The sequence below is a fragment of the Trichosurus vulpecula genome, chromosome 5 (genome assembly GCF_011100635.1).
Source record: "Trichosurus vulpecula isolate mTriVul1 chromosome 5, mTriVul1.pri, whole genome shotgun sequence".
NCBI lineage: Eukaryota > Metazoa > Chordata > Mammalia > Diprotodontia > Phalangeridae > Trichosurus > Trichosurus vulpecula.
Genome location: NC_050577.1, coordinates 160,408,318 through 160,420,639, shown reverse-complemented (window position 1 = coordinate 160,420,639; position 12,322 = coordinate 160,408,318). Strand labels below are relative to the sequence as shown.

General features: G+C 35.4%; 1 protein-coding gene across 1 annotated transcript in view; it reads left to right on the top strand.

Moving 5' to 3' along the window:
* The window catches only part of SEMA3A (semaphorin 3A), a 299,829-nt gene that overhangs the window by 198,267 nt on the left and 89,240 nt on the right, over positions 1–12,322 (top strand). The window contains exon 6 of the mRNA XM_036761139.1: positions 2,347–2,466. Coding sequence (XP_036617034.1) covers positions 2,347–2,466 — 120 coding nt within the window. The remainder of the gene's footprint in view (positions 1–2,346; positions 2,467–12,322) is intronic.

Below are 12,322 nucleotides of genomic sequence, written 5' to 3'. Positions count from 1 at the left end.
TGTAAGTCCATTATGCATATTTTTCCAAGATGAAGTCTTTTTATTCTCAGGACAGGGATATGCAGAGATGGAAAAACTGCTCTCACTGGCATTTCTCTAATTCTGTATAGATTCCTCCAAGCTAATGTGATCCAGATAGATTATAAGGTCCATTTCCCAGAAACAGAAATGCTTTGGGTTGGAAATCTGGGAATATTTCTAGCATATTAGGAATAATTTCTGTGTAAGTTAAGGATAGGGAAGTAAATATGATCATAAAAGAAATCAGATGTGTAATGTTTCCTCAATTAAGTTCATATCTATATCATTTTCTGTAGATTTCTGTAGATTTAATAGAATAATAAATAGTATAATTATTTAAGAATTATTAAAATATAATAATAATTATGGATAATCTTTATCCTCTTAATTAAGAAAAAAATCTAATAAGCACATCACTTACAAACATTCCACAACACTTTATGTTTCAATATAATAATAGTAGAACAGGTGAATCTATTTGTTTCTTAAACAGTCTACTGATAGGTAGCAGTATATTTTCTGAATAGGAATAGCCCAAAATCATCTGAACTTTGGGTACCTAATTTCCATTCACTTGTTTATCTCTTCAACAAACATTTGTTGTTTGTGGCTCTTCCCCGAACCTAGCCTAGAATTTTCAGCAATGATGTTGATAAATACAAGAATTATTTCAACTTCTCAGGATGGTGGAATGAGGTGTCTTCTAATATCTCTTCTTTGGAGCCAAACTTGGTCATTTTAATTTTTCAGAATTTAATTTTGATTGTATCTTACTGTTCTTTCCAGTTACATTATATTTGTGCTAATGCTACTTTTTTTTTCAATTCAACATACACTTTTTATGTGCTTATAGTAAGACACTATATCAGGTGTTAAGAATATAAAGAAAAAAAAACAGGGATACCACCTGGAAAAAAAAAAAAGAATTATCTTAAATTCTAAGAGATTCCTTGTTCTGAAACTGGCTTATTTTTAGACTGGTATCTGGTAGAAAGAACTGATAAACAAAAGTATGTATAGAGTGATTTTACATATATGTATACATATTTGTGTCTAATGGTAGCCAACTCTAGGGCAGGGGAGAGGGAAAAGGGCAAAAAAAGAAGTTTACATGATAATTTTATTATATATTTAAAAGGAATAGCAAGTTGTATATCATAGATTTGCAGTTGCATTTGCAGTTATCTTTTTTAAATTATGTTTTGGAAATGCTTGTTTTATTGCACTCAGTCCAATCAATCCACTAAATACTTATTAATTGCCCAAAAAAGAGAGACAATACTATCTTCTGTTATATCAAGACAGAGGACTTATCATATGTACTGAGAAATTTAGGGAAAAGAGTCATGCCAAAACTTTGGACAAAGGAAGAATAAAATTTTGTCCTCATTAATTTAGAGTCCCTCATAGATGACATAGGTTTAAATGAATCATAACTTTCATATTTGTATATAAAATTATTTGTTAAAGTTAAAATTTTGAGATTTTAGGGCAAATATTTACTTTAATTAAAGCTTTGAGTAACAAAATTATTTCAAAAGCATATATATGTATATACATACATATGTATCTGTGTGTATTCAAATTCACATATATGGATAGAAAGAGAAAGGGAAAGATGAAGAAAAGGAAAAAGAGGGAGAGAATAGGAAGAGGGACCTGATCTGTGATTTTACTGGTACACAGAAATCCAAGCTGAGGAAACTCCCTTGACCAAGACAGTTTCACACACTCTGTACAACTGATGATCTCCCAGTTTCCTGGAGCACTAGTTAGAGCACTTCCCCAAGTCATACAGAAACAGTGTCAGAAACAGTAGTTGGAGCCGGGTGTTCTTGGTTTCCAGGCTACCTCTATCTACTTTGCCATTCTGCCTTTCCATGTAAATAAGAACAATATGTTAATTAAAAACTATACTTATTAATCTGTGCAAATCTAGAAGCACTGCTTATATGCCAATATTATTTTAGTTCATGTTACTTTTCTGTTATTTGGAAGTAATGAAATATAATTTTTTTAGACATATTCTCCAATCTATCATTTTTACTAATTCAGATTCATTCCAGTTATGCTTAGTGACATTTTACTGTATAGCTTTGTTAGTTATTAAGTGCCACAGGCAAATGCAACAATAAAACATGGATGAAAATTTGTTGAAAGATTTAAAAACTACGGATTTGGTATAGGGAAAAATTAACCAAGCATAATGAATTTTGTGAAAGATTACCTTCTTTTTTACTCCCATGAGCAGTATCAGTTTGAAAATATTTGCTTATAAGAACAACGTTAAGGATATATTCAGTGTTATATTCTCTCACTCCACAGATGGAGAATTATACTCTGGAACTGCAGCTGACTTTATGGGACGAGACTTTGCCATTTTCCGAACTCTTGGGCACCACCATCCAATTAGGACAGAGCAGCATGATTCCAGGTGGCTAAATGGTAAGTAAAATATGCAATAAGAACATGGAAACTTTGGTCTGACATTTTTAAAATTCAACAATCCAGATCAAAAAGATGGATTAATTTAAAATTGCATATGGCCCTTGATGCCAATGTCTTTGAATATTCAATAATGAACATTATTGGTGGTGGTTTCACGATTAGAAAGTATGAGTAAGCTGAGCAAAAATAAAAAAAAGGTTTTCTCCATGGAAAGAAAGAAAAATCAGAGCTTAGAAGAAAAACCAAAAAAGGAAAAATAAGGTATATTCTGGACTGGGCCTGACTTAGGCCAGTTCTCTGATGTTGGAACAAAATGAGACATTTGTTGGTCATTTATCAGTTGACAAAAATAAATTTATTCAGCTATAGCAAGAGAAAGGTTAGGCCTTGATGACACCTCGAGCCCAGCAATGCTTCTTTGCCTGATTTACCTACCACAAGCCACCTGCTAATCCTCCAAGTCCTTCTGGAGCTTCTTGTGTTTGTTTTGTACTCAAGTGATGAAGAAGTGTTGTTAGCAATCTGACTTTATTCCCCTGTGCAAGCCTAGTGTCAAAAAAAGATCAATTCCTTTTAAGGAAAAAAAGAAAAAAAAACTGAGGGGCAGCTAGGTGGCACAGTAAGTAGAGCACCGGCCCTGGAGTCAGGAGAATCTGAGTTCAAATCTGTCCTCAGACTCTTGACACACGTACTAGCTGTGTGACCTTGGGCAGGTCATATAACCCCAATTGCCCTGCCTTCCCCCCTCCAAAAAAAATCTAGCCTGATTTGCCTAGGGGGAGTGAGGATATTGCTCCTGCTCTATGGTAATTTAAGGAATATGACCAGATATTAAACATAAAGAATAAACTTGTTCCAATGGCTCTCTCTTGATTTTTAGGATAAAATACAAATTTTCTGGCATTTAAAGCCTTCCCAATCTGGCCCCAGCCTGCCTTTACAGGCATTACTCTCGATTATGCTCATTATATGCTATATGAGCTGTCTTACCTGCTGTCCTTCATACGCAGCATTCCATGTCCTGCCTCCCTGACTTTCCCCCAGAAAGCTGAAGTGCAGAAAATACACATTCCCAAAGGTCCCATAGATCCTGTCAGAGCTGGGACTAGAAATGAGATTTCCTAATTCCTCACGTTAGGTCCTTTACATCAGACTGAGCAATGGTTTAGTGTAAAGTAACATATAATAGAATACAGAAATTTTAAAAAGAGCAAAATATGCAAAGCAATTAAGCCTAAGAAAGGTTAGAAATATTTTTAAGCACCCATCAAAAAAAAGGAAAAGTGTATGTTTATATTTGTTTCCATTTAGATTTCATGAGTGTTTTTCATTATGAATTATGTCTGTATAATATGACTGAATTAGATAGTGAGGCATAGCTGGGTGCATTTTTACTTATGCACCGTTACCGATAAGGTCACATAGAAAATGCAATAGGGCCATGAGTCCAGGTTCCATAATCTTCAAGCCCAGAGTGCAAGTCTTTGCATATGTTGCCCTTCCCTTGAACTTAGACCTTTAACACTGGCACTTCACTTAATTCAGTGATAGTTTCACTGAAGTAACTGTGATTCATAACTTGTCAACATAATTCTGCCTCCATTCAAGATGTCCTAATAATAGTATTTATGGAGAAACAGTAAATGCTATGTCATCCACAATTAGTGTTATTAGCATGGAAGGAAAATATATATATATATATATATACACATTCATATTTATATATTTAAGTGTGTATGCACACACACGCGCATGCGCGCACACACACACATACACACATAAGAAGCAGACTTTGGGCTAACGTGACCTCCAAAGGTCATGAAGATTTTCAGTATCCTTGAGAAATAAGGCCTGATTGTAATAGGTATAGATATTGAAAAGAATAAAAAAGGACCCATTTCATTTGTATGGCCTTAGGGAAATAAAGCCGAGTCATCAACTTGAAGCTGCTTTTGTACCGCAGACCTGCATGATGACAGCTGAGTCTGAAGAATTTACACTACGGGAAAACACAGCCATTGTCCACAGCTCTGTACTTCATCTCTGAAAATGTGTAATTCCTTTGGGAATTCAGTTATCAGTCTCTCAGCACAAAATGTGAGAACTGATTTTCCCAAATTAGCACAGAGGTTACATCTGACAGGGTGCAGAAACCAGGACTGCTTTAAGATTGAGGACACAGTCACGTATCCGATAGAACCAAGGGACTGGGAATCATAAACTACCCGAAATTAAATACCATTCTGGAATAAAATTGGAGACATGATGTTTATACATTCATGCATACAATGAATGACTTTTGTGGAATAAGAATATACTGCATAAACATCACAACTGCCAGACCCTCAAAACTATCTGAGAGGGTTCTTTTTGAGTGGTCTTCAGGGCAATGAACATTTACTTTGGCATATTATATTTTAATTTCCCTAAATCAGTTCCTCTCCTTTGCAACAAAAAAGTTGGCATATTCCAGATATATTTTAATAGTTTCCTTCCCACTAAGCAGAAAACAAAATTGGTGCAGTGGAATTTAAAATGTTTTATAAATCATACTTTAAGCAATATGGATCTCTTCTTAGTCCCAAATCATTACTCTAGGCCTATTCTTCTAAGCTACATTGTCAGCTGTTGTAATTTTCAGAGAATAGCAAAAAAAATTAGAAAATCATCTTATCAGAAAGGGTTTTCAAAGTCCTAAGAGAGAGGCATTATGTTCACTGTTGTTTTGTTGGTCTTCGTTTCTTAATCTGCTTCCTACCATAAAGGTATCTGTGAACAAGCTAGAAAACATTTTGTCTTCTAGTCTGCTTGCCGTCTTGTTTTTGTCTCCTTTGTTTTTTGAGGATTGTGGTTGTATTCTGGGGCTTGAAAAAGATGTACCTGAATTCAAACTGCCTTCTACTTAGGGTTGCTAAGTAGATGGATGCTCTGAAGCTTATAGAGAAGGGGAATTTAATATTTGGATTCAGATGAACTAATTAGTTAGACAAAATCAGGTCTGTGGACTTTTTTACCCTAACCTCTAATTATGAAAATACAATAATACACAAATACTTTGACAGTTGTTCCCTAGATATATGTAATAAGGGATAAAAAAGTAAGAAAGGATGAAATGATAATATAGACTTAGCACTTATGGAAACTATAAGTTAAACAGGAGTATCAAATTAAACACTTTAGAAATAAGTTGGAATTTATTTGCTTTTTGTGACTGTCAGACCTCTTGATTTTCTCGTCATGTCTGTGGCTTAATATTTTAAACCAGTTAGTTGCGTGTTTCAGTACCCTGGAGACAAAGTCCTTCATAATCCTTATTTTACGGTTACATAAGCCGTTGAGTATTATAGGAACTGAGTGAACATTCAATAATAAAAAAAAATGCCCTCTTAAATTTCACAGGCTTTGAGACAGGAAACAAGGACACAATCCTCTTATGGCATTTGTGTTGTATTTTCTGGCAGTTACTCTGCCCTGTCCCCTTTATTGCAGATTACTGCCATAAGATGGCCTTGGACGCTAAATGAGTATGTATATGTATATGTGTGTGTGTGTGTATATATATGTGTGTGTGTGTGTGTATGTATGTATGTATATATACTGGTTGCTGTTATGATAGCATAAAGTTTATCTATGGAATCAGGAACCTAAGAAATGAAATTATGTTCAGAGAGTGCCCTTCTCAATTGAAATTAGAAGCAAAAGAGCATGATGGTTTGAAATAGCTTTTAATGTCTATTTTGCTGAAACAAAATTTAGCAGTTTTTCTTTTGTTTGTTTTCACTTAATTCAGACTTCACCTTCAGACAAAAAGCACATACTCTCCCTTGTATATTCTGTTGGAAAAAAAATACACAATAAAACTAAACTATGGGGTCTTTTAACTCTCAAACTACTAATCATTTTCGTGTGACCTACAAATGTACTTTTTTCTCAAACAGGCCAACCTTACCAAAACATTAATTTCCTTTACCTCATCTTTCCTAGACTTATTTTCCATGTTCAACCTTTTACCAAAAGAAAAGAGTGAGCTTCAGCCTATCTCAGCTGAAATAAAGTTTAGTCTGTCAGAAAAAAAATGTATGAAGCCTAGAAATGAAAATAATATTCTTATTGCTGGTATCAACTTTTGATAGGGAATATTTCTTATAGGCAATCTAACAAAACACACTTGAGAAAAAATATGATCTATGCCCTTTCTTAATGTAGACAAACCATTTTTTCCATATCACTACGGGCTATTTTAGTCTATAAAACTAAAAAAAAAAAGTTGAGAGCTGAAAAATAATTAAGGAATGGACGACTGATTTAGAATCATAAGAAAAATAAAATACACAAATCAAGGGAAGTCCAAATAAAATATTTTAAAGTACTCTTCAGAAAACTTGATGGCATAGGAAGGAAGGGTGGAAATCAGGAAAACCTTTTCCATGTAGTTGGCATTTCTCTTAGGAGCTGGTGGATAAGAAAGTCACCAAAGGATAATAGTCAGAGAGAATCGTAAGAAATATATACTTTTTCTTGGAGGGGGGAGGCAGGGCAATTGCGGTTAAAGTGACTTGCCGTGGGTCACACAGCTAGTAAGTGTGTCAAGTGTCTGAGGCTGAATTTGAACTCAGGTCCTCCTGACTCCTTGCTCTACTTACTGCGCCACCTATGCCCCTGAAATACATACTTCTAAAAATGTTTTATCAAGACCTGTGAATCCATCATCAATGTAGGAAACTCCCTCTACCATCAAAGATTGGTAACTTTTCAGGGTACTGAGAGGCCAAAAAAATGCCCTAGAGTCACATGGTCAAGATGCGTCAAAGGCAGGAGGACCTCAATTCCAGTGGTCTCTACCCTGAGACCTGCCCTATATCCACTGCATCTTTTGGCTTCTGAAATATTTCTCAAAATCCTAACGTTGCTATCAGAAATGCAAAGTTGTTTATTTAACTGAAACCATGCCTGAAGCAGTATAGTGCAGTGGGAAAAGTCCTAGATGGGGAATCAGAGGACCTAGGTTCAAATCCTGGTTCTGTCCCTTGTTATCCCTGTGACCTTGGGATTCCCTGGCTTCATTTAAAACTCCCTCCACTGTATGTCCATATATATATATATATATATATATATATATATATATATATATATATATATATATATATATATATATATATATATATATATATATATATATTCCATATATATATATATATATTGGAATATAAGCTCCTTAAAGGCAGGGATGGTTTGGGGCTTTATTTTTATTTTTACCTTTATATTCCCCACAACCCATAGTATATTGACTGAAACACAGTAAGTACTTAATGAATGCTTGTTAACTGACTGAGTTCTAGGTAAAACAATAAAAAGATACCATAGAAAGACCCCATGAACTAGATCTTAGATTTATGAATGTAATGACAGGGTATCCTTACTATTTTGAAATAAGATAATGAAAACCCTTAGTATCAATAAACCTTGTTAAGAATTAATAACACCAGTTAGCAGTCATAGAGGACCTGATAAAAGGCAGTATGACCTAGTGAAAAGAGGAATGACTTTGATGTCCAGTCTAAGGTTCAAGTCCTAACTTGGACACATGTTACTTTGTGATCATGGCCAAGTCACTTTAAAATCTCAGTTTCCCCCCTGAATCTCTCTAATTATTACAGATTTAGTTTCTGATCTGCTTATCATAGTTTCCACTCTAGGAGATTCCCATGCTAATGAAATCACAGTTCCTTTCCTCTCCTCCTCAAAAATGAGTCTCTGTCCTCTACATGTAGTAATGAATAGAAGGAAAGTAAACTAATAACAAAATTCTAAAATGTTGAATATGTTGCATTTAGGCGAAATCATATGCATAAATGTTGGTATTTGAGTACAGTTAATAACCATATTTTCTCATCACAATCAAACAATGTGATGAAAGTGAGGCTTAATTTAAGAAAAAATAGGGGAGTAGCAGAAATTAGATGAGAAAATGTAGAACTTGCTTAATATCCCTTTTGCGTTTCATTTTTCACAACTTTTTTGTTTGTATTTTGGACTCTCAGAATAACAAAATGCAGCTGATAATTCCATAGCATTTCCAACAGACTGGTTATTGTCCTCATATTTTAACTGACCGCTACATCAATGTCATGATTCAAAAAATAGAAGTGAACATAAGAAATGTTTATTATGGTATATAAATCCCATTTATAGACAGAATTACTAGCTTTAACAATGGATACACTAAATCACATTTTAATACTATTCGTACTTTTGAGTGCTACTTTTTCCCTGTTTTCTCACTTTAAGCATTCAACAACTTCATGAAGGGCCACTATCTGGAGCAAGTCTTTTAATAGCTACCATCCACTCCTGCCTCTACCCCCAAACTATTTTCTCTCCCTTTCTTCTCTAACCACCAACTTAATGAGTACAGACCCTGTCTGTACCAATTTCCTCTCTTGCAGTCACTGCATTCAAAGTTTGGTTGGTGTTCAATAGGGATTTGCTATTTACTGGATAATCTGAGTTCATGTGTGCAGTGACAGTGAGCAAGGAGCTTTCCTCACAAGATGCCATGACAATACATGTAACCATGGTGTGACTGGACTCACTGACATGGCTCTCAAAAGCTTTCCCTCCATGAAAACAGAAGCCTGTTTGCAAATTAATTAGTTTCTGGCGGGCAGCTTGATTGTTGACCCAGAGTTTGTAGAGTGGGAAAACAATCAGATTAGTGTGCTGGGTATAAAGGGCTAGTCAGGCACTTGCGTGTGGCTTCCAGGACTATTGAAACTCTGAATGGAGTGAAACACAATCTTTTCTGAGAAGCCAAAGCAGAGGTTAAGTGTGATGAGCCTAGAGCACGTAAGCAGCAGGGGCTGGGGAATTAAAGGATTTGAGCCAGATAAAGCTGAGTGATGCCAAGTGAGTTCATTGAATTTTAATGGCATGGATAGTTTTGATCAAAATGCCTCTTATGTCCTAATCTCTATTAGTAGAAGGAACAGGCTTATTGTGTTATCAAAGGTAGGCTTCACACAAATATCTGAGGACCTCAGTGGAAAATTCTAATTGAAATGTCTCAGTAGATAAATAGTAAAATGACAAGAAAATCAATACTATGTATCCCTTCTTTCTCATTTAGAAAATTAGCTCTCACATTCTCCCTTATAAAAAAAGTATCACTAAGTCTTAAGCACAAATGATTTTACTTAAAAGAACAAATGTAGGAGTTTCTGCGACCAAGGAATTTAGCACCTACTAATCTGTGGGTGATGTGTCCTCCCATACATTGCTGAATATCCAAGATTATACCAGAAATACAATGGCATAAAATGTATGTATTTATATTTATTCACTTATATTTATGTCGTATATTCTTATATACGCACTCATTTTGTCTCCTATTTGAATATAAGGTCCCCGAGAGTAAGAATTTTTTTTCATTATTTGTAGTCATATCCCCAAGACCTGGCATAGTGCCTTGCAGATAATAAGGCTTAATAAATGCTTGGTTGATCATCAAAGCATTTCTAGATTGGTAGACTTCTTTCAGAACTTGTGCTACTTTGTTGAGGTCACAGATCCATCAAAGTTTCAAAGAACAAATTTTAAACTTCATTATTTTTTTCAAATGTTTAATTTGATACCTATTCTGAGAAATGGGGAGTATTTCATTAGTCATATTTAGTTTTTTTATATGATTAAACATGCATACATGTGTCATTAAAACTGTATTATTATTTGCTTTACAATTTTATCTTTTGGAGAAAGACAATTTTACTTTTTTATTCGATTAAACACTCATGTGTACTAAAGCATTAATACTGACTTTGCCTTCTTTTCCTTCAGAACCTAGCACGGTGCCTGGCATATAATAGGTATTTGATAAATGCTTATTGATTGGTAATATTTATTTCTTTCTCTCACAATTGAGTTCCTTCACTCTGTCTACAAATGAATTCAAATATTACCTAGGATAGAAATAATCCTCTAAACTGGTGTCTAGGCAAGTTCCTATCCTCTCTTTTCCCTTATGGATAGACTTTGCAAAGACAGTAATCTGTTATCAATGCCTGTACTTCTCACCAACCCACTAACAAATTAACTTCTTGTAATGTGACTGCTATCCTCACCTTTGCTCTGAAAATGTACTCTCAGAGGGCACTAATGATTATCTAATGACCAAATTGCATGGCTTTTCTCCCTGGTCACTCTCCTTGACCTCTGTACCATTCTGTTGACCCTTATCCTAGCCTGGAGCATGAAAGCATGAAGGGAATTTAGAATTATCCACTCCAACTCCCTTATTTCCACAGAAAAAAAGAACTGTGATGCAGGTAGGATAAGCAGTTCATTTGTACATGATCACAGAGCATGTCAGTGGTTTGAAGTCTATCTTTTTCTGAAAGCATCTTATCCCCCAGGTTCCCCACCCCATTCAACTCAATTCATCACAACTCACCATTCAGTCAGTGGCTTCTCCATTCCAGGAACCATGCTTGGGTACTAGAAATAAAACCAAAAAGGAAAGAGTTCTTACCCTCAAGCAGTTTACAGTACATTGGAGGAATACAACACCAACGGAGACAAGTATAATGCAATATAGGAAGCAATGGAGAGATCAGAGTGCTTTATGAATGTTTAAGATCAGTGAAAACAACATCTGAAAGCATAAGGAAAGATTTCTAGTTGAAGCACCAGTGCAGAAACTTGAAGGAAGTTAGGGAATTTGAAATGTGGAGACAATAGCTAGAGGTGAGGGTAGGATCAAATAAAAGGTAATTTATGTTTTGGTTTAAGCACAGGGAGGTAGGCAGTAGGTAAGGAGCTACTGTTGTTGTTCAGTCCATCTGACTCTTCCTGACCTCATGGATCATAGCACACCAGGCCCTTCTATCCTCCACTATCTCTCTAAGTCTGTCTAAGCTCATATTTGTTGCTTCTATGACACTAGCTATCCATCTCATCTTCTGTCATCCCCTTCTCCTTTTGCCTTCAATCTTCCCCATCATCAGGTTCTTTTCCAACACGTCCTGTCTTTTCATTATGTGGCTAAAGTATTTAAGCTTCAGCTTTGGTATTTGATCTTCCAGTGAATAGTATGAATTAATTTCTTTAAGAAGTGACTGATTTGATCTTCTTGATGTCCAAAGATTCTCAAAAGTCTTCTCCAGCACCACAATTTGAAAACATCAATTCTGTGGCGCTCAGCTTTCCTTATAGTCCAATTCTCCTAGCCACAAAAGCCATGTCTTTTACTATATGGACCTTTGTTGGCAAGGTGATTTCTCTGCATTTTAGTAGGCTGTCTAGAGTTGCCAAAGCTTTCCTTCCAAGGAGTAAGCATCTTTCAATTTCATGGCTGTAGCTGTCATCTGCAGTGATCTCTGAGGCCAAGAATATAAAATCTGACACTGATTCCATTTCATTTCCCTCTATTTGCCAGGAAGTGATGGGATCCATTACCAATATCTTAGGGTTTTTTATGTTAGGTTTCAAGCCAGCTTTTACATTTTCCTGTTTTACCTTCATCAAGAGGCTTTTAGTTCTTCTTCATTTTATGCCATCAGAGTGGTATTATCAGCATATCTGAGATTGTCACTATCTCTCCCCCCAACCTTAATTCCAGTTTTTGATTTGTCCAGCCTGGCATTTCATGTGATGTCCTCTTTAAACGAGTTAAGGTGACAATACATAGCGTTGTCATTCTTTTCCAATCTTAAACCAATCAATTGTTGTTCCATGTTTGCTTCTAACAGTTGCTTCTTGACCCACATACAGGTTCCTCAGAAGACAAGATAATCTTGTACTCCCATCTCTTTGAGGACATGCTACATTTTGTTGTGATCCACACAAAGGCTTTAGCATG